Source organism: Tasmannia lanceolata, unplaced genomic scaffold (genome assembly GCF_043159265.1).
Source record: "Tasmannia lanceolata isolate RefF3 unplaced genomic scaffold, GAP_Taslan_0.1 ptg000011l, whole genome shotgun sequence".
Lineage (NCBI taxonomy): Eukaryota > Viridiplantae > Streptophyta > Magnoliopsida > Canellales > Winteraceae > Tasmannia > Tasmannia lanceolata.
Window position 1 is genome coordinate 22,966,240 of NW_027518688.1, and position 23,739 is coordinate 22,989,978.

The window sequence follows — 23,739 nt, forward strand, 5'->3', positions numbered from 1 at the left end:
ACGAAAATACCCTTTGGCATATAAAACACGTTTTGACTTTGGAAGGGGGTTTTCAAGTCCCTACGATTGGGGTTATTAGGTATCAAAATGGGGTTACCAATTTCAGAACAGGGTTTTCAAGTCCCTGAAAATTGACCGAGAGTTCTGGAGTTTTGGAAGAGGGTTTTCAAGTCTTTAGGAATGGGGTTATCTAGTATAAAAAATGGGGTTACCAATTTCTGAATGGGCTTATCAAGTCCTTGAAAATTGGCCGAGGGTATTGGAGTTTTGGAATGGGGTTTTCAAATCTCTAGGATTGGGGTTATCAAGTATCAAAATGGGGTTACCAATAACCCCAATCGTAGAGACTTGAAAACCCCATTCTGAAATTGGTAACCCCATTTTGATACCTAATAACCCCAATCGTAGAGACTTGAAAACCCCCTTCTAAAGTCAAAACGTGTTTTATATGCCAAAGGGTATTTTCGTCCAGCTTTTACTGAAAAGACAGATTTTGTCCCCCATTGGTAATTTCTGAAAAGCCTGGGTCCAGCTGATAATTCTGCCTAATGTTTGTCCCCTATTGGTAATTGGTCCAAAAAAAAAAATGCTAAAATAGAAAGGACGGTTAGGTTCCTTCTAAAAGACACTTAGTGGGTCCCACTTCTACCTCATGTACGTATTAACTAATAAGATCCATTGATATGAACCGCAGCCATTGGGCCATCAAAATGCTATTGAGAACACCTTGATCGGATGATCTACGCCCTTGATCCATCACGTCTCTTTTAGAAAGGGTTATAGTCTATTAGTCTGCCACATATCCTCCTTTTAAAGCGGTGCGAATTTATCATTGCCCAAAAAAACTGTGTAACAATTCCACTTTCCTGTTTGTTTTCAAAACCTTAACAGTGGTTTGAAAAAGAAAAGATAAGTTGTGTTTGTGCAATGATAAAAAAATGGGTGACCCGCGGGTGTACCCGGCCCATACGGGTGGGGTCCGGGTCAATCAAATTGTGACTCGTAAGATTCCGGGTCATTTTTGAGGCCCGTAAGACCCGGACCTGTACGGGTTGGGTGAAACCCGGCCCGGCCCACCCGTTTGTGAGGACTAATGAGGATTGTGGTGAAGAATAGACTCCGGAACTTGAGGAATCAAATGAGGAAGTTCACAAGAAAAATTGGCGAACCGCTCACAAAGAGTCCAACCCCTTCCAAATTTGCTAATTATGTAATTCAGAAGTATTGAGCATTTTGATCTCTTAGGCTTAGTGTTTGTCGCTCATATGTGTTAGCTTTGGTTCTCCCTCTCTCGCATGTTCCGAGTGAGGTTTGGTCTTGTGCTTTTATTGTATCATCTTTCTCTTTATGTAACAAATCGGTAGGGGTCCCCGCTAAACCACTTGGAGAAGCTAAATTTGTCATGAAAAAAGATTCATTGGGGCCAAACATGCCCTTTATATTCAAAGAAAAAAAAGAGAGACAAGAGTGATTTCTTCACACAACAACAATCCATGATAAAAAGAATCTATCCCAAAGAAACAGAAAAAAGAGGATAAGAGTAATTCTTTCCTCCCAAAAAGTGGAATTACACACTTAAAAAAAGAGGATGAGAGTAATTCCTTCCTCCCAAAAAGTGGAATTACACACTTATCCTTGCTCTAGGATTAGAGTGTTTTTCAGAGATCAAAATGATATACATATAACTTGTCCAGAACAACCTATGCTGGAATATAAAAGCAAAACTCAAAGTCTTATCAATGAAAAGAAACTTCCAATATGACAACCATAAATGTGTTTAATAGAGAAGTGCCATTCACAAAATAAGGGACTGAGGATATCACTTTCCTTTAAATAAATCATAACAGCATCTTTAATATTGGTCAATGCAAATGATCAGTGGGTTTCCAAATTCAACTGGCTGTCTTACTATCCATCCGTAGAAACTCTCACTATCCTAACATATTAGTGACATAAGGAAAGAAATTCCGGCGACGATTCATACACTTCAATAGCTTGATCTTCTCCGTTTTGATATGGATGCTATAAACATCGAATTCACGGTCGTCTTCTAATGTCCAAGACAAAGTACCCCAGACAATCCATTTGCCGTCGTAGAAAAGCGGGAACCCCGCGATCAGTTCACCAATCGGCACCGTTAGTTTCATCCCCCATACGTTATTGTTGTAATCCTCAAGCACCCAGATTGATGTTATGTTCTGTGATACTTCAACAAGATTTATAAAACCTTCAGTTGATCCTAACCATAAGTTCATTGACTGGGGGTATGGCAAGTTGATCATTACTTTTTCCGGCAATTCGATTCTCCGAGCGCACTCCTTATCTACATGCAATGCAATAATGTCGCCCCGGAATGGTTAAAGTCGCTCCGGATGCAAGACAAGGTCTCACCGGAAAATTTCCAGGAATTGGTCTCTGATGAAAAGATCTTAAATTTAAATAAATCTTGACCAGGGATGGGAAATGCGGGAAATGCATTCCGAACGATACAAACCACCTTATAGTGACACATTCTAGATGGATGAAGATCAATGGCTAATCCAAACCGAGTGTCCAAGAACCACTCTAGCCTTGGTAGTGGCTGGCGGGTTCTTTTAGTGGGGTTGCACACGAAGTATCGGTGATGAGAATCAGAGTTCCTTTGTAGTGGGGAATTTCTATTGGGTTTTCGTCTCCCAAAATGTGGAGAAAAGGGAAAGGACGGCTCCTTTGTAGTGGGGAATTTCTGTTGGGTTTTTTTCGGGAGGCTCGATGAGGCTGGGGGGAGATTTTGTGATTTTTTCGGGAGACGAAAACCATCTTAGTCATCTAGTGATGTTCTACAATTTCAATGGTCACGATTACCGACGAGGGGAAGGGGAGCCAAAATTGCATGTCAGCATTGATCATGAGTCATTTTGCTTTTACTCTTTCTAATTAAGTGATATAGGGGTGTTTTCTTCAAAACCCAATTTTCTATTTTTCTTCAAGCAACCCATTTCAAGAACAGCTGCTCTTCTCTCTTCAGTTCTACCCTTTAATCTCATAGCCCTATCCCCAACTTTTTTGTAACATTTATTCCCAAATTGCCACCAATTATCCATTAAATTATCAATTCCCACTTCAATGCTATAAGTATTACCATTAATACAAATCTGAATCACAGTAAATGATAAATTTAGGAATTTCACTAATTCTTAGATGCATTTACAAGAGGTTCAATGTGTGCTTATATAGAGCACTTATATGATAAACATAGAAGGAAAATCAAGATAATTATGGAAGGGAAGGAATCCTAATCAAATCTACCTAATTAAATATACTTTCCTAATCTTTCTTGCTTGCCTCTTCTTATCCACTCGCCTAATTTATCTAGTCTCCTCATTTAGCCAACTTACCCAATCTACCTCCAAGATGATCCAACGGTGAGATCTTAACCCAATCCAACCGTTGGATCCCACATATTCTAACATGCACCCTCAAACATATATGGATTGAAAATCGATATACGTTTGATTACAATAAAATTGCCAAATATGAAAAATAGAATTCCCAAATTACAAATGTAATCAAAATCCACCAATTTGATGCACACTTCCGAAAGTTGATGGTGAAGACTGATATTGCTGCCAATGATCACCAACGATGGTTGCCGAATAAGACGCAGCTTGTTGATGTGTCGCAAAGAAGGTTTAAAAAAAAAAAAAACCAATGGATCAATAGATCACAACCTCAATGGGCTAGACAAGACTCAAGCCTCGATGGGAGAGTAAGATTGGGTCACTATGGACCGATGCCGGAATGGGCAAGAATGGGCCTCGATGGGCATGACAACATGGGTTGGTTTTAGAATACCAATCTTCATGGGAATTTCAAATTGCTCTCTCAGGCACGAACCTCGAGGAGAGAGGCCCCTCAACTGAGTAGAGCTCCTATTTCAAGCATGCACCTCGAAGAGGCACCTCAACTGAAATGGATCAAGGAATTAAAGAGAGAAAAAAATGAAAGTATAGAGATGGGCGACAAATAATAGCGGAAAAGCTAACGGCACATAAAAAAAAGGCAATGACTTTACGGATTTAAATGGTGTATGAATAGGAGGGTGCAAATATCAAAATTTAGGAGATAGATTGAAGAGATGGGGTGCATTGAAAAAAAAGAAAAAGTTAGTCGTGTCTACACTATAGGCTTCTGTGTTCCGTGGGCATCCCTCATCTTCTCTTCATAATGTTGGAATTCAAGGCTTGATATCTGGACAAAACATTGAGGACTTCATTCTCTTTCCATGAGGCAGGTCAAATGAACCTAAAGGGAGATGGCAGTGAGTGCAGTGAAGGCATGGATGAAAACCCATGGATGGAACATGGGAAAGTAGAGATGAAAATGAGGCAAACACAAAAGAAGCGAATTCTAAGAGTTGGGATTTAGATTTGCAGGGGCTGTTTTTGCGACGGATAAATTGGAGAGCTATGTTGGCCAGGCGGACGGCCGAGTTAGCCACCCGCCAGAAAACGGAACTGCAAAAGCTGTGGTCAAGGACGGGTCGGATCGTCCCGCTTTGATACCATGATAAATTTAGGAATTTCACTAATTCTTAGATGCATTTACAAGAGGATCAATGTGTGCTTATATAGAGCACTTACATGATAAACATAGAAGGGAAATCAAGATAATTATGGAAGGGAAGGAATCCTGATCAAATCTACCTAATTAAATCTACTTTCCTAATATGGAGAATCTTCTCCATATAATATGGAGAAGACTTCCCTTAAGTTGGCTTTTGTTCATGTTATGGCATCTGGTTTGCCTTTCTCGACCACACGTGGAAAAGGATGCGACTTTTTTACACCGTGCCCCTCTTGTTCTGTTGGATGCGAAAGCAAGTGCCTTGAGAATGTTTGCATATGTGTGTGTCACCCTTCGTCGACCGCAGTAGAGGAGTCCGTGATGTGGATGCATAAATTTTTGTGTTTATGGTAATTGCATGTGTAGGTGTGATTGCTAAATAAAGACTCGTTTAGTTTAAGAATAAATTACCTCTTTTAATTGAAAAAAAAAAAAAAATGTATCAGAGCCCAAGGTCTCGAGTTCAAAACCTCCCGGATAGCAAAAATCCACATGCGATGGTCGGCCCAAAGTGGGACCACATGTGCCACGTGTTTGCCAACTGGGCCACACGTGCGGAGAGTGCTAAAGTATAAAAGATAAATAACGCCTTTCTCCAATAGCTTAAGCTTTTGGAGAAGTTGGTTAGTTAACAGTAAAAAAAACCAACATTAATTGCACAACAAAACAAAAAAATTAGAACCACATAGAAAAAATCAGGATGGTTCAATAAGCAAAAACAAATGGACACAAGTGAGTACAAAGCTCCATTAGGAGAGCAATTCACCATCTAGTGACCTCTATCGTCTCGGGGAAAGCTGAGAAGCACGAGCTCCGGCCCCATTTGGATGAATGGGAGAACGGTGGTGCGAATGGCGTGGGGTTGCGTGATGATGGTGTTGGCCGGAAGTATGTGAGGAGCTGTTCTTTGAATCCTTTGGCTTTTTCTTAATGACATTGATCTTCTCTAGAGTCTCCACCACTTCTTTCATGGAGGGTCGGCTTCTTGGATTGGAGTGTAGGCATCTGAGAGTGAGCTGAGCTGCCTGTAATGCACCTTTGGACGGATACTGGTCCTCGAGCCGTGGGTCCATCACGCGAGTTAGCTTCCTCCTATCGTTTAGATACGGCATCGCCCACTCTACCAGATTGTGTTGGTCGCTCGGGCGGTTATAGTCTAGTGCTCGGAGTCCCGAGAGCATCTCTAACAATACAACACCAAATCCATACACGTCGCTCTTTACGTACAGATGACCTGCTCAGGACGACATAATTGTGAGTCTAAACTAGATTATTGGACTCAAATTTACATTTATTTTTTTGTTTTTTGGCAGGTAAGTTGGAATCAAACCTATGACCTCAAGGTTGAGATACGAAGCTTCAACCATTGAGCTACAGGCCCACTCTAGAATGGGCCCCCGAAAATGAATGCTCTCGACAGTCGAGTCGTACCCATGACCTTTAATATAGAAAATCAAATTACTCACCAATATATACCCAAATGCCTCTTCAAATTTAAACATCGCCTCAGAGATTTTACCTTTGATTTTGGTCTTGTTTTTGGATTTTGAGAATCAATTTCGAGATAAAAACTGATTATTGGAATAAAAAATGAATTAATTATTATCATTGTTGACAAAATAAAATGAAAACTAGGATGCTTTATTTGTTGACTTTCTAGAGTATGACTATTACTAAATGGAAACCCAACTGGGATTTTCAGTAAAAGTAGGACAATGTTTATAACTAGTAGGTTCAAAGGGAACCAGCCTGGTTCCCTTTTGCACGCATCTAAAATGGTTTGGGAGTAGAAACCAAACCCCAAAGAAAAAGAAGAGCAACGAAAATAAAATAACCAAAGGGACGACTAAAAAGAGTAGTTTTAATCATTTAGAGTTTAGACTTTCAACGTAAAGCAAAAAGGGTTGTGAGAATTTACTGGGTAGAAAGAACCGTATACGGGGAAATTTTCAGGCATAATACTTAATGCTTTGTTTTATGTCATTTTAACTCAAAACAAATTAGGCTTAATCAGAAACCCCACATGAGTTCTTGATGAAAAGAAAAGTTAGACCCAAAAAGGAACCAAAAGGATTAGAATAGAAAGCATATATACCAAAAGGAAGAAAAAAATAACTTAGGCCGTGGTTGGCAGCCACGAATTTTTTTTAATGGACTATTAGTTTATCTAGTGGTGGGAGAGGGTGGGAGTGTTAAAGTAAAAAAGATTAAATAACGCATTCTCCAACAACTTAAGCTTTCAGAGTAATTGGTTGTTTACAAATGGTACCAGAGCAATTGGCCCGTGTTCAAAACTCCTTGATATTAAAAATCCACATTTACTAACCAACCCAAAAGAGGGGCCACATGTGCCACGTGTAGGCCAATCTTAAAAAGAGGGGCCACATGTGAGGGGGAGTGTTAAGTATAAAAGATAAAATAATGCTATCTAGATGGTGGTGACAGGTTCATGACTTGCCTCATCCCAGCCTGCATGGAAGGATTCGGGACCTCAAGAAATAAAGCCCTGGTGAGGTTCCAAAAGCTTTTGGAGGAGATAGTAGCCGAAGATTCCTACAAAGAATAGAAATAGCTACTTGGATCGGTGGAAATGCATGGGAGAGTGGACTTTGTTGTAATGGTTTGATCTAGAAGACCGCTTCTTTTGGTTTTTATTGGCCTAGGAGCATCTTCTTGGCAACCCTTAATTGATTCTATGTAATGCGCAAGTTGGGACCTCTGGTCCCCAATGTAACTTTCATAGTATCAATGAAATTGTCAATTTTCAAAAAAAAAAAAAAAAACAAAACGCTAACTCGAACTGCTTAAGCTTCTGGAGTAGTTGGTTGTTTACACATGGAGATGGCGAGAAATGCCTGAAAAACATGGAAAAAAAAACTCTACTCAAACTAGAGTTTCATTTTTCCTAATTTGCAGCCACTTAGCACCATCTCCTCACTCCTGCTCTCTCAAATTCTCTCCTCCTCACTCTTTCCCCCCTCTCTCGCCACTTGGCAAACTAATACTCCCTGAAAAAAATATGGCCTTAGAAGCTAATAAGATGAAAATGCAGTACCTGTTGCAACATATTCTGGAGCTGCATAACCATATGTGCCGATTACTTGTGTGGAGACATGAGAATCGCCTCCCACGGGGCCATTTTTTGCTAGGCCGAAATCCGAAATTTTTGCATTATAGTGCTACACAAAACAGAAATGGAGTTGCATTAAGAAATTGAATTATGTATAAGAACTTTTTTTCTTTTGATTTACTCTAGAATAAAATTTCAGATCGTTGGTTTTTACTGAATCCAGCAGGATATTCGAGGCCTTAAAATCGCGATATATGACTTTCTTCTCCGAACTGTGTAGAAAAGCAAGCCCTCGAGCAGCACCTATAGCAATCTTAAGCCTTATGCTCCATGAAAGTGGCTGGAAAGCTGAACCTCCTACAGAAAAAAAACAAATCAACATAATTTTTAGAGAGATAATAGCTTTAATTGTAGAACAGCTTTTACTAGAGAGCGATGATCTGATCGGGAATCGATCAAAAGATAAAACTCCAAGAAAAAATAAGTTGGGGTGCCCTTATCATCGACATAATTTATGTGTAGGCATTAACATATAATAAATACCATTTTCTTATGAGTTTGTAAAAAAGGGGCCTCTTTGGAATTATAGCATTTCTAAGACTATTGTAACCATCATTTATGACTTTAAAACCACTTGCATATAAGATTGTGTCATAAATTTTAGAAGAATCCAAAGAAGTCCAAAAGTTTTATTGGCAATTTGGTGGAGCTTTTCCATATACTATTTTATAAATTTTTATTAAAATAAGATTAACTCAATAACATAATCAAACCGCATGAAGCATTGTAAAAAGAAGCTGCTCAAGTGGTCAATTTTCGGTTGGTGGTTTCCTATGTGGAAACCACCATCTCGCCCCTAAAAGCGACATGTGTTTGGACTCAGATGAGAACTCGGTCAAGGTGAAAAGGAGTTGGAGTTGTAAAAGTCAATAATTGAGGCGGTCAATTTTTTATTAACTCGGGTGAGTACAAAAGTTTACTGATTAACTCAGTAGGACAAACCTCTAGGATGAGAACTTGGCCAAGGTAAAAAATGGGTTGACTCGGATGAGAGTCGATCGACTCGGGGAGTTTTATGGGACCCATACAACTTTCATAGGGTCCCATTATTTCTACCAATGGAATGGGGGGATGGCGCACTCATGCAGAGTATTAAAACACTTGTTACCTCAACAACTTACTTCTGAAAAGGTGGTTTTCCAAGCTCCCTTTGGACATGAATTCGTAAACTAGAAGGAGCTCTTTGTTATCCAAACAGTAGCCCAACAACCTCACAAGATTGGGATGAGAAAGCCTCCCCAAGAAATTCACCTCGCTCTGCAAAACAAAACAATTACTAAGATTGTAAGATACACCTTTCTTTTGATAGATACGCCCCCATTTATTTTACAAATATTTGTTCTATAACAAGAAACAACCAATGTCAGAAGTTCAAAAAACAGAGGAATGTACCCATCAGAACAACTGAACAAGTGGAGGTGGATTTCACTTCATTTTTCTTCTTCTTCTTCTTCTTCTTCTAAGAGAGAGAGAGAGAGAGAGAGAGAGAGAGAGAGAGACCTTTCTCTATTTATGCATTCTAGTTCCAGTTCCAGTTCCAGTTCCATACAGAGAGGTACAATGAAAAGGAAGAAACCTTTCCCCATATAAGCATTCTAGCTCCATACTTCACCCCTTAAGATTGCTATTTCCACCCCAGCAAGATAATGATACCCTTGTGGGGTGCCATTACCATATTGGGAAGCAGAGAATAGTATGACAAGCAACTGTTTTAGGAATGAAAAGCCTAATATTAGCAAGTGGTGTCATGAAAATTTTGATCTCCATGCATTGACTTAAATTATCCATGATAATAATCTGAGTTCATGATACGTTGTTAAATTTTGCGTAGTGATATTCCCTTCCCCCCCCAACTGATATCGTTAGGATATATGAAGGGGCGGAGGAGCCACCGTTAACTCCAAAAGCAATAAAAGTTAACGATTTCTGTTAAAGGGGGGGAGGGGGAATCCGAATATCCATAGAGGGAGGGGAAAACATCAGTGCCCTAAATTTTCTCTCTGTTCTATCTAGGGGAATAACAGAGTACACAGATTTCTGGTGTTAATCTGAATAAGGGGAATATCTCCACCGAAACAAAATCACAATAATTCAAAGAAAATAGCAGAAATTCAACAACTGAAAATTAACAAAGCTAGTGTATCAAGAAGTACAAATAATGAAAACTATTTTTCAAAAAACCAAAAAGGGATAAAAAAAATTAAGATTTCACTTCTATCTCCCAACCCTGTTAACTAACATAAACAATTCCCAGAAAACCAGTCTCATTATTAGGAGAAAAACCCATAAAAAATCAAATACAAGTAAAAAAGATAAAATAAAATAAACCCATAATTAAAGTGGAAAAAGTGAAACAACCAATTACTCCAAAAGCTTAACCTGTTAGAGATGGTATTTTTAATCATTTTATACTTTTGCAAGGCGGATGCTCTGATAACATGTGAAACAACAAATTACTCCAAAAGCTTAAGTTGTTAAAGATAGTGCAATTCAATCATTTATACTTCAAAAGAAAAAGCAATGACAAAAAAAGACATGCCAAAAAGGGAAAAACTGTTGTTGAATTGAATTACCTGCCATTCTTTCAATCCTTGCAAGCTCTCAGGATTCAGTTTCTTCACCGCAATAACCATCCCGCTACCGCTCTTTGTGGGGTTGTGAGTTTTCTCATCAATCAACCCCTTGAACACTGTCCCAAAACCTCCTTCCCCAAGAACAAATTCGGATCGGAAACTCTTCGTCGCGTTTTTCAATTCAGCAAAGCTGAAAATTCTCAAGTTGGGTGTAGGCAGAATCTGCCCCTCAGGGTAACTCTCATCCACACCTCCTGATGATCTGCATCCGCTTCCAGATATATTACCTTCATTGCTGTTGCTCTTTGAAGTCCCTGTAATTACAAAAAAAAAAAAAATGACAATCAAAATGAAAAGAAACCATACGAGATTACGTAAATAGGAGGAGTTTTGTAAATTAAGAAGAGGAAACAAGAAAAACCCATGTGAGATTTTAAAAAAATAAAACAAAAATATTGAAAAGGAAGAACAAAAATAGTCCATTTCAGCACTCATCCATTGAGTGTTGAGTAACATCCACAACAAGCCTGAATTCTTCAAGGCCAAAATTGAAGAATTTGAATGATTTGGAATCCATTGTTTCCCCATCTATTAGTTATTGTTTCTAGGGTTAAAAGAATTTGGATCACTTGGGATCCTTTGTACTGCCCTATTAGAAATTGTACCAAAGGATAGGGTTGATTCTTTGAATTTGGCTTGTAATACCTTTTTATTTTAATACACCGGGGTCCTGCCTATCTTAGAATATGTGACATCTACCAAAAAAAAAAGTCCTTACGAGATTACACTAGAGAGACATGAGAGACAACGAAAATTAAAGAATCCCATATGAGATTATGTAAAGAAAAAGAGTTTTGGGAACCAAAAGAGGCCTAAAATAAAAAAAAAAAACCCATGTGAGATTTGAAAGGAGAGAAGATAATCATTGTTCAGGAAAAAAGAGGATATTGAAAAAGAAGAACAAGAATAACTAATACGAAATTAAAGTACAGAGAAATAAAAGAGACAACAAAATCAGATATTTCTCTAGAGTCTAGAGCAAATGGGAATTTCGTGAATCAAAAAGGGAGAAAATTCAAACAAAAAGAAGAAGAGTACTGTCAAGACAAAAGGAAGAAAAACCCATGTGGGAAATATGAAAAAATATCTGAATTTATGCAACAGAGAAAGGCTTTTTTTTCTCTTTTTTCTTTTACCTGGGCTTGAAGGTCTGATCGTGCTTGTGCTCTGAGACTCTTTAATTGAAGTTCCAAAGCAATTCCCCATTTCTCTTCTTTGCTTTTCTTTTTTCTCTCTAAGTAGTTGTTATAGCAATTTAATTACATGGTCATGCTTTTTTATAGGGAAGAAAAAAACGAGTTTTCACGAGGCAGAGAGAAGGAGGGAGCGAGAGATAACAGAGTGAAATAAGAAAAAGGAGATGGAGAAGAAAGAAAGAAATTTCTTGGATTTCTTACTTTTATGCTTATAGTTTTTGTAGTCGGCAGAGAGAGATTGGGACAGAGTCTATATGAGAAGAGAAACAAAGAACAGAAATTTCTTGAATTTCTCCCTTGACTTATCTCGTATAGTTTTGTAGTTTAGGATGCCGGAGGGGTCAGCGCGAAATTTCCCTTTCGTGGTGGACAATCTTAAGAAGATATGCTTGTCTTGGTATTAATTTGTTTTAGAGGGTTGTGAGACTGAAGGGTGCCCTTGCACGAACTAGGGGTTCAACTTGGGTCGGGCTCAACTCGAACCTGACGGGTTCAACCCGATTTTGGGTCGGGTTGGGTTAGCTTGAGGCCGTGGAAACCCGACCTCTATCCTCTAATTTTATTTGATTTACTTTGGGTTATGCTTTTTTTCTTGTTTTTTCTATTTGGCCCTAAGTGAACCTGACCTGATATCGTGTTAGATGGGTTGGATTGGGTTGAGCCAACTCACGTTCCAATTTAAGCGCCTTACCAACAAGCAAAGAAAACTTCATTCCTCTGACTCATATACCCTACTCTGCTCACAACCGGAGTAGAAGCTTCTTTGTTGGTTACATTTGTTCGTTAAAAGCGATCGGCGAAGCCTCCCTTTTACGATTCGTGCACTCTAGCACGCTATCACGCACCAGGAAGGGAGATGTTTCATACGGCCATCCTCTCGGTCGGAAGCCTCCCTTGCACTTGTGCGATGTTCTATGTGAATCCACGTTGGAAGGACATCATACCAAAGGCATACAATTAGGACCTTGATACACCTTTACATACATTCTTGGCTGGGTTACCAAAAAATTCCACTTTGATTTTTGATTTTATAAGATCTATAAGAGAAAAGTCAATCACCCACGCAATCCAATATTGATTGGTTGAGCACTCAGAGACTCTCGTGAGTCTGGATCCAAAGTCTCTTCAGTCCTTTTCCCAACCCCTAATTGGGTTGGGGTGGGGTTGAGAGATTAGAGGCCGGTTGGGTTAGGACTGACCATCCTCGACCCGACGTCCAGGTTAGGGTTGAGGGAATACTATCTTGGGTTGGGCTAGGGTTGGCCTCAACCCAATCCAACCCGACCAAGTTGCACCCCTAGCAAAAACCAATTACAAGAGCGTCCTCATTGGCCCATATAGCAAGAAAGTGCATTTATTGTTGTGGAATTGGGGCTCCAAATAGCCCTCCAGGTGACCGTTAACAATCCGAACACGAAAGTGTGTTTCCGAAGTAAATTTGCAAGAACAAATAAATAAAGTGCAAGCCAAACCACAAATAAAGCACAGAATAACATTAAGATTTTACATGGTTTACCATATGATCGATGTGTGTGACTACGTCCATAGGAGAAGACTTCAAAAAGATTTCACTATGTGGAAAATAAGAGGAGTACAAGAAGCACTCACCGGATTATAAAAGCCCAAAGCTTTCTCCGGATTAAGAATTAAACTCTACACCATCTAGGATCCAAACGCCATCGCTCCCTAGATGCCGTGCTTCTTCTTTGATAGCTTGAGGATCTCAGATTTTAGGGTTTTCAGAAGATGAGGAGGAGAAGAAGAAGAAGGAGAAAAAGAAGAAGATCAGAGAAGAAATATTTCATTCATCATTTCTTTTTCTGATGGCACTCGTATTTATAAAAGCATATCATGACGGCCTGTGATATCTGTCAGACCTTACAACCAACTTAGTATTCGACTTTTCCTTATACTTACTAAGCCATACGGTCAATTACATTGAGTATAATTCTACCCCGTATATACTAAAATTGCTGAGTGGACTGAAATGCAACAATTATCAGTTAAGACCTTCTTGTTAACAGACTAATCCTGGTTGTAATCTGCCATCCACGCTGGCTTACGCCTTACTCTGTTTTTCTTGTCTTGAATGTTTGAATTTCTATCATTGCCTACGCCTTCAAAATTTACCTTGTCCTCAAGGTTCAATTGTGGGTACTCTTTTTGAAGGTCATTTAGATCTTCCCAAGAAGTGTCTTCAGGAAGGAGTCCTGTCCACTGAATCAGCACCTGTTGGAGAAGTTCTTCTCCTCGTAGAACAGTTCGTGTTCCCAGAATGGCTAAAGGAGAGATGATAGGATGATTACTGAAACTTTTTTCAGGCAAGTCACAAACAAAATTAGGAAGAGGACCGTGAAATGGTTTCAAAAGTGATATATGGAAAACAGGGTGAATTTTGCTACCCTCTGGAAGTTTCAATTTGTATGCTACTTTCCCAACTCTTTCCTCTATCTCGTATGGACCATAAAATCGTTTGCTCAACTTCTGCGAGGATCTGGTAGCTACTGAGTGTTGGCGATAAGGTTGTAACTTCAGTAAAACCCAACTGCCTACTTCGAAATCCTTGTCAATTCTTTTCTTGTCTGCTAAAGATTTCATCCTCGACTGTGCTCGGCTCAGATTAAGTTTGAGGTTGGCTAAGATCACATCTCTCTGTTTGAGCTCAGAGTCCACTGCCTCGATTGGGGAAGATCCCGGAATATATGTTGGAATAGATGGTGGTGGACGGCCATATACAGCTTCAAAAGGAGTTAATTTAATCGCTGTGTGGAAGGATGTATTATAAGAATACTCCGCCCAAGGAAGATAGGAATGCCAAAGTTTTGGATTATCTTGGGAGAAGGCTCTGAGATATTGTTCCACACATCTATTCAGGACTTCAGATTGGCCGTCCGTTTGTGGGTGATATGCCGAGGAAAGATTCAAGGAAGTTCCACTCAATTTAAACAATGCTCCCCAGAATTTGCTGATAAAGATGGGATCCCTATCAGACACGATTGATTTTGGAAATCCATGTAATTTGACTACCATGTCTGAGAATAATTTGGCAACCTTCACTGCATTGTAAACTGTTGGTAAGGCGCCAAGGTGAGCAGACTTCGACAATCTATCAATGACAACGAAGATAGTAGTGAACCCATTTGAAGATGGTAAGCCAGTTATGAAGTCCATGGTGACATCTTCCCAAATGAACTGAGGGATAGGCAAGGGTTGCAATAATCCCATTGGAGGACTAGTGGAATATTTGGTTTGTTGACAGACAAGGCAGTTCTTTACAAATTCTTTAACATCCTTCCTGATAGTATTCCAGAAGAAACTTGCAGAAATGCGTAAGAGAGTACGAAGATTCCCGCCATGTCCGGATTGTGGAGTGTTATGAAATTCATGCATAACTCTGAATCGAAGTGGGGAGGTTGAACTGATAAATATCCTTTGCTTATGAAAAACGAGCCCATTTGTAACTGTAAATTCTGGAGTAGCGATGCCCTTTTGGATTTGGTCCTGTAGTTGAAGCAATTCAGGATCAGTAGTATTGTCCAACTGAATCTGGGAGAAGATGTCAAAAACTGGTTGTGAAATAGCCATCTGGAGTGAAGTGGAACAGGCATTTGCTGGACAGTGGGAATTCTCTTCAACTCTGGATAACGCATCTGCGACCTTGTTCTCCTTCCCGGATTTGTAAACAATTGAGTAATTATAACCCAGTAATTTACTCAAATATTGTTGTTGTGCTGGGGTTTGAATAACTTGGTTCATCAGATTTTTGAGACTTCTATGATCAGTGTATATAGTGAACGTCCGGCCAAGCAAATATTGTCTCCATTTTTTAACGGCTTCAGTGATTGCAAACAGCTCCTTCACATATGCAGATGCAACTGAAATAGTAGGGGTCATTTTCTTGCTGAAATAAGCAATGGGGTGTCTTTGCTGCATTAACACGGCACCAATTGCTATACTGGAAGCATCAGTCTCAACTACAAACTCCTGTGAGAAATCAGGTAAGGCGAGGACTGGAACCTGAGTCAGGAGAATTTTTAGTTTTTCAAAAGCTTCTTGAGCCTCTGAGGACCAGTGGAATGAATCCTTTCTTAAGAGGTTTGTGAGGGGAAATGCTACAGTGGCGTAATGCTGAACAAATCTGCGATAATACCCCGTCAAGCCAAGAAATCCCCTTAACTGTTTCAGATTGACTGGTTGTGGCCATTGTTGCATAGCTCTGATTTTTTCTGGATCAGGTTGAACTCCCTCACCCGATACGATATGTCCCAAATAATCAATTTTGAATTGACAAAACAGACATTTAGACATTTTTGCATACAGTTTGTTGGTGGATAAGCACTGAAGAACAGAAGCTAAGTGGTTGATGTGATCCTGCATACTTCGACTATAAACAAGGATATCATCAAAGAAGATGATAACAAATTGACGAAGAAATGGTTTAAAGAGCATGTTCATGGTATTTTGAAAAGTCGATGGAGCATTGGTAAGGCCAAAAGGCATTACCAAAAACTCGTAGTGCCCTTCATGAGTCCTGAATGCAGTTTTGGGACAATCCTCTGTTTTCATCCGAATTTGATGATAGCCTGATCGTAGATCCAGTTTGGAAAACACTTTGGCACCATGGAGTTCGTCCATTAACTCATCAATTGTTGGAATTGGGAACCTGTCTTTAATAGTGATTGCATTAAGGGCTCTGTAATCAACACAGAAGCGCCATGTTTGATCCTTTTTCTTGACTAAAAGAACAGGTGATGAATATGGACTATGGCTGGGAACTATAATTTCGGAATGTAACATCTCCTGGACTAATTTTTCAATTTCATTTTTTTGGAAGTGGGGATATCGGTATGGTTTAACATTGATTGGTTGGGAACCTGGGAAAAGGTGGATCTGATGATCCCATTCGCGGTGAGGAGGGAGTTCAGTTGGTGGTTCAAAGATCTCATGAAACTGAAGTAAAAGATTGGAAATGGGAACTGGTATATTGTTTTGCCTTTCCAAAGACTGAAACTCAGTAATATGGGAACTGGAAGGGTGATGAGGAAGACAAATTAGTGTGAAACAGGAAGCAATTGAATTTGTTTTGGTTAAACCTTTGAGATGGATAGCTCTGAGTGGAGAGGGATTTAACTCTGTTTCGCCTATCAACTTGACTTGTTTACCCTTCCATTGAAACTCCATTGTTGAGAGTTTATAGTTTGTAAGGATTGAACCTAATTCAGCGAGCCACTGAATACCCAAGATGATATCGGCACCTTTTATTGGTAAAAGGAAAATATCGATTGGAAACTCATGGTTTTGTAATGACAGTGTGACATTAACACATTTTTTGTTGCAAATCAGGGACTCTCCATTTCCAATGAGGACGTTGAATGATGGTGTAGGTAACACAGACCAGTTCAATTTCTGGGCGATTGTCTCCTTGACAAAATTATGGGTGGAGCCGCTATCAATCAAAACATGAACAGAGTGTTGAGCACTTACCCCGGTTAGTCGAATTGAATTTGGATTTTGGTGACCCACCAACGCATAGAAACTGATTTCATCTGAATGTACCTCCTGTGCCGCCTCAGGACTGTGAGGTTGCGCAACAGAGAAATCCTCCTCTAATATACCCTCTGTGTCATCATCCATGGCGGAGAGATGATATAATCGTCGTCGGCAATCGTGGCCTGGAATGTACTTTTCATCACAGAAGTAGCAAAGCCCTTTTTCCCTTTTGATTTTCATCTCTTCTTTAGATAATGGCCTGGTGCGAATTGGAAATTGACGAACTGGGTTTGTTGTAATTGCTTTAACAGGGGAAAGAGAAGGTGTTGGTAACAATCCTGGACCATGCGTGGGCTTAGGCCATGCTGGTTTCCAATATTTCCTCAATTCTTCATATTTTTGTTCATACAATTTTGCTAAAGAGAATGTTTGCAACAGAGAGGTAGGTTGTGCAAGGAGCAAGTCTCTTTTCAACTCCGGTTTAAGACCAGAAATAAAAAAACTAATGAGAAAAGCTTCGGAAAGGCCGCTGACCTTGTTGGATGTTGTTTCAAATCTAGTTTGGTAATCTTCAACAGAGGATATTTGATGGAGTTTGGATAACTCACCTTTGGGATCCTCATAGAGAGATGGGCCAAAACGCAATTGAACGGAATCAAGGAATCCATTCCATGAGTTTAGCAGATTATTCGCCTTAGCCCATTGGAACCAGGACAGAGCTGGACCATCCAGATGAAACGAGGTTATTGTTAAACGCTGATCTGCTGGGATGCTATAGAAATTGAAGAACTGCTCAACTTTGAACGCCCACCCAATCGGATCGGTGCCATCAAAACGCGGAACGTCCATTCTAATGAATTTACTGTAATTTTGTTGAAAAGGAATTATCCCTTCCTCAGCGGCATGTGATGAATGATCATCACTATTTGTTCTTGTTGACGATGTTGTTGGCTTGTTTTGTTGCAACTGTTTTATCATCGCCACAAGCTCCTCATGTTGCTGAGATTGGGTGAGACGGAGTTCATTGAGCTGCTGCTGATGGAGTTTGAGTTGTTCGTCTATTTTGGATTGTGCTCGCGTGTTGTCCGCCATTTGTGGAGGTGGAGAGTAATCAACGAAAGCACCAATGATAGCTTGAGGATCTCAGATTTTAGGGTTTTCAGAAGATGAGGAGGAGAAGAAGAAGAAGGAGAAAAAGAAGAAGATCAGAGAAGAAATATTTCATTCATCATTTCTTTTTCTGATGGCACTCGTATTTATAAAAGCATATCATGACGGCCTGTGATATCTGTCAGACCTTACAACCAACTTAGTATTCGACTTTTCCTTATACTTACTAAGCCATACGGTCAATTACATTGAGTATAATTCTACCCCGTATATACTAAAATTGCTGAGTGGACTGAAATGCAACAATTATCAGTTAAGACCTTCTTGTTAACAGACTAATCCTGGTTGTAATCTGCCATCCACGCTGGCTTACGCCTTACTCTGTTTTTCTTGTCTTGAATGTTTGAATTTCTATCATTCTTCCTCTTCACTAAGAGAGATGCCAAACTGCACTCTTCACAAAAGTGCCGAAAAACCAACGTTATTCTCTTGTTTTTCTCCGAGCCATAAAGACCCTACTCAACTAGCCTTTTTTTTTTATTTTTTATTGAAGTCATGCACTGCAACCTTTTTTTCCTTGCCGTTTTCCGGATTTCCTATTGAAGATGGGATAGTCGTGTGAGGCTCAACCTCTTGTGAAATTCAAGGCAATTTCAAACATTTATAAGGACACAAAAAAAAAAAATGAAAATGACATTAACAACTATAATCATATAAATGCACTTTACTTATAAGGGCTAATAGGAGCGCGCTTGTAACTGATTTTTTGCAAGGGCGCCCATTCGTCTATCATTCCTCATTTTTTAAATTGAATTTTTATACGGTGCAACCTCATATAGTCCAGTATTTTCACAAAGTAATGTACGGCTTACACCGTATGATGATCCAAGCTGTCTAATTGATGGCCATATCATAAATAGATTATGCCTCAAAAATAATTTCCTTATGGAAACCTCTATAGATAAGACTTTCACCATCAACCCATAAAAAAAAAAAAAGACTTACACCATACAAAATGGCTTTTAAATAAGAGTTTTTATATGATGGCTGACCGGGTAATTTACAAGGGCTAGGTGGTTTGCCGCGGTTTGCCACCTAGCCCTTGCTATTTTGATGGTTGGGCATCATATAAATTCTCTTTAAATAAAAAGGGATTTGTTAGGTAATTTCGCTGCTGACTTTTGCATGTGGAGGCAGCCCCACAGGTTCAATCCCAGCTTACCTACGCCAAAGAAACAGAAGAAACAGAGGACAAATTGAAGTGTCCTTCCATGTAGAAATTGAATAAGGTTGATTCACGTTTTCTTCTCTAGTGTGTGTAACAAAAGTAGGAATTTTTAGAAATGTTTTTTCTTTCCAAACTTTTCAAGAAAATTCCTACAATCCAAACCGGGCATAGGGTGTTTCCATGTGAACAGCTACAGAGGCTCACTTTTAAGCCAATCCTGTCTTATTCATTTAGTTCATATGAGGTGGATGTTCTCTCCTGCAAAAGCGAGCCGCAAAATTTCCTAGCAAATCCCTTTTTACAATGATGGGTTAAAGGAAATGAGATATTCACTCCTTTTTTTTACTCGGATGTGCCCCCTTTAGTGTAAAAGAGTAGTCATAAATACACTAGATGGGTGTGGGTGGCTGTCCAGGTTATAAAAGTGACACGGCCCCGCTTTTAATCACCTTTATTTTTCTTCGTAAAATAGGGCATTCCTAAAACTATAGGGGATGAAATGGCACCAATGTGAAGTCACTTTTTAGGGCAGTGATAAATTCACTCCCTTTAAAGGCGTAGGGATACTTTTCATTTTAGATAAACCCAAAATCACTTTGACACTGTCCTTAACAAGCGTGTAAGTGTTTTTATACCCATCATAGATAGTTTTTTCGATCGTATACTCACGGTTGACCCAACAACAAGTGACAAGCATCCATTGATACCACATCACACCATTTTCAATAAAAAGAGAAACTAGACAACGTTGGTTAGTAAGTACCTCATTCTCTTTCTTGAACCGTGCAAGGTTGCATGTAGTCCTCCTCTTGGTCTTGAGGTTGAGTTTATCGACTATCTCTTGTGCCACCACATTCTAGCAACTTCCACTATCAATGATGAGATTGCAAATCTATGCATTCGACGTACATCTTGCATGAAAAATATTATGCCGCAACCAATATTGATTTTCTTCAGTTTTGGTTGTATTTATAGCACGCCGAATAACCAATACCTCGCCAAGATCGCTCCACTTGACTTCGTCATCCTCATCAACATTGTAGCTGTCAAAGTGTGAGGTTGTTCATTTAGAACACTCGCTCGAGTCAACTCGTTAAGTTCTTAGACCAAGTTCAAGTACCTTTAATTTGGGTATCTTGTTGTTATGTCGCTGAAACCCAAGCACTTGAAGCACTTAGGTGCCCCATCGGTCTCTGGCTTGTTGGAGGGGTTAGAACTCTGACCATAATCTCTTCGGCTATCATCATGTTTGATAAAATGGGTTAACATCCTCCGAGACAAGACTATCAGCATCGTGACTCAGAGTATCAAAATGTGTTAAACATTTCGTAACTTGCTAGAGTTGCTTCCTAAAAATTCTTCTGACTTCATTAACTTGGTATTCTTATTGATGAGCCTCCATACGATCACCTCGACCACGCCCATGATTTTTAATCATGGTAGTCGGGATTCATATTCTATAAGTCTATATTTATGTTTTGGTTTAGAGAGAAGTTAGAAGCTATGCTATGCTATATAGGGAGATGATGTTTATCTATTCTATATTGTAGGAGATTGATTTTATCTTGAGTGTGTAACTAGTTTACAAAAGAAGTTAGAAAATAGTTGTTTCCCAAACACCATTTAGACAGGAGAGAATTTATTAACATAGTTTTTCATAGTCGAAACATAATTTCTTTATTGCATAACCAACCAAGCTTCCTACTTGGTTCCTACATGATAGGGGTAAGAAAACATGGGGTGACAACATATACTAAAATTGAGCGAAAAAACAGAGAGGACTACATAACACCACCACTACCACCAACAAACTCCGAAGCAGAAGATAGCAAAACCCAAAAGCCAAAGTACCAACAAACTCCAAATTAGCGGAACTGAAGAAGGAAGATAGCAAAACCCAAAACCCAAAACCCAAAACTCAAAGCACCTTCAACCAACTAGTTTACGGTTTTGCATGACTGTAATGCAAGAAGAGAAGAAAACTTGAGTCAAAACTCAAACTTGAGAATTCGAATTCATTTATAAAAATGTACGTCCCAAAATGTTCCATACATCTTTTATAATAGGAATTCTTATCCTAGAAATATTCTAAAACCAATCCACTAACATATAGGAAGATACCTGCTTTAGACTTCTATTAAAAGTAAGTTTTCCAATAAAGACCTAAACATAAGGGCTTTATTTGTTAAAAACATGAGCAATGATAGATACAAGGGAGCCCTTGCATAAAGAGCTGCAAAAGGGCCTTTCATTGGATCCACATCATTTTCAATTACATTTTAAAATCAATTGAAAAAGTAAAATCAGTTACATTTGATGACGTGGATCCTATCAAGAGCCCTTTTGCCGCTCTTTATATAAGAGCTCCCTTGTATCTATCATTCCTCTAAAAACATAAGTTGATTATAAAAGGTAATCTTTCAAATAGTAAGGTTCCCTAAGAGTTTTTTCCTGCTTTATTTTTTGGAGAAATCCTTTCTACGTCAAGAGATGGGGCTGCATCATGATTAGGGCTGCAACTCGGGTCGGGCGGGTCGGGTTTTGGAGAACCCAACCCTACCCGAGAAATATCTCGGGTCGGGTTTTTTTTTCGGAAAACCCACGATTCCCAAACCCGGCCCTACCCATGATAAATCTCGGGTCGGGTCGGGTTTTTTCACGCTGACGCAATTTTTTAAGGAAAACTCTTGTTTGGCAAGGCAACTCAACTCATAGAAGCAGAAATTACACTCACATTACACTTGAATCAAACAATGATGTAATTACACTCACATCACACTTGAATCAAACAATGTTGTAATCAAACAATGCTGTAATTACAATCAAACAATGCTGTAATTACAATCAAACAATGCTGAATCAAATACTTGAATCAACTCAACTCATAGAAGCAGAAATTACACTCACATACTATAACCGTGGGTGCGTGGATTTTCACTTTTAACTTTTAACTAACAATAGAAAAAAAAAACATACTATAACTTATGTAACTCGGGTCGGGTCGGGTTGGGCCCCTTCAAACCCAGCTCGACCCGAGTTTCATGCGGGCTTTTGGATGCTCAACCCGGCTCGACCCGAAACCCATGAAACCTGAACCCAACCCAGGCTATTTTCGGGTCGGGTCGATGCGGGTCGGGTAAAACCCGGCTCGAGTTGCAGCCCTAATCATGATATGATTTCTTGTACCTTTTTGTCTCAAATTTCACTACTTTTCTTTGCTCACCTATGAAAATCGAAGTGAGCTTCATTCCAACTATGATTTAAATTAAAATTCTCTCATAAAAAGCTACAGACAAGTGGGAACATGTGGGGAAACAGAAGTGAGTGGAATCCACATTCCCACTTTCCTAGGGGCTCCGTTTAGTTGCGCTACTTCAGTAAAAGGAAAACGCTCTTTTCTACGAAACAACAACTTTGAGTACTTTAACAGCCGATACGACATTGTAAAATAAAGGAAAGAGTGTCAATATTAAAACATGGAAGCAACTTATATAATCTCTCATCTAATTAATTATCCTTTTGGATACAGACATTTTATAGCTAAAACCTACATTTTTAAACTAAAACTTGGATCGTACATTTTCACGATTGTAAAATCCAGAATTTAGCTTATAAAAGCTAGGTTTTAGCTTGTAAAATTTAGGATTTAATCCTGGATTATAAAATCCATGTATCCAAACCTTGTATTCCCTGAAATTGCCGATGAAATTCTTCATTTTCTCTATATCCAACATATCATTATATGAGAGAGAGAGAGAGAGAGAGAGTAGGGCTGCAACTCGAGCCGGGTTTTACCCGACCCGAAAAGAGCCTGGGTTGGGTTCAGGTTTCATGGGTTTCGGATTGAGCCGGGTTGAGCATTCAAAAGCCCGCATGAATCACGGGTCGAGCCGGGTTTGAAGGGGCCCGACCCGACCCGAGTTACATAAGTTATAGTATGTACCTTTTTTTCCATCGTTAATTAAAAGTTAAAAGTGAAAACCCACGCATCCACTGTTATTGTATGTGAGTGTAATTTATGCTTCTATGAGTTGAGTTGATTCAAGTGTTTGATTCAGCATTGTTTGATTGTAATTACAACATTGTTTGATTACAGCATTGTTTGATTCAAGTGTAATGTGAGTGTAATTACATCATTGTTTGATTCAAGTGTAATGTGAGTGTAATTTCAACTTCTATGAGTTGAGTTGCCTTGCCAAACAAGAATTTTCCTTAAAAAATTGCGTCAACGTGAAAATACCCGAGCCGAGCCGAGATATTTCTCGGGTAGAGTTGGGTTCTCCAAAACCCGACCCGCCCGACCCTAGTTGCAGTCCTAAGAGAGAGAGAGAGAGAGAGAGAGAGAGA

The 23,739-nt window shown here is 39.3% G+C and overlaps 1 protein-coding gene across 1 annotated transcript; it reads right to left on the reverse strand.

Annotated features, from left to right (window-relative positions):
• Positions 1-5,239: 5,239 nt before the first annotated feature.
• LOC143886675 (putative serine/threonine-protein kinase PIX13) lies at positions 5,240-11,935 on the reverse strand. The gene is made up of 6 exons (XM_077390737.1): positions 11,505-11,935; positions 10,309-10,622; positions 8,857-8,992; positions 7,890-8,032; positions 7,661-7,784; positions 5,240-5,839 (listed from the first exon to the last, which is right to left on the reverse strand). Exons 1-6 carry the CDS (start codon positions 11,572-11,574, stop codon positions 5,385-5,387), a joined length of 1,242 nt encoding a protein of 413 aa, XP_077246852.1. The 5' UTR covers positions 11,575-11,935; the 3' UTR covers positions 5,240-5,384.
• Positions 11,936-23,739: the final 11,804 nt, after the last annotated feature.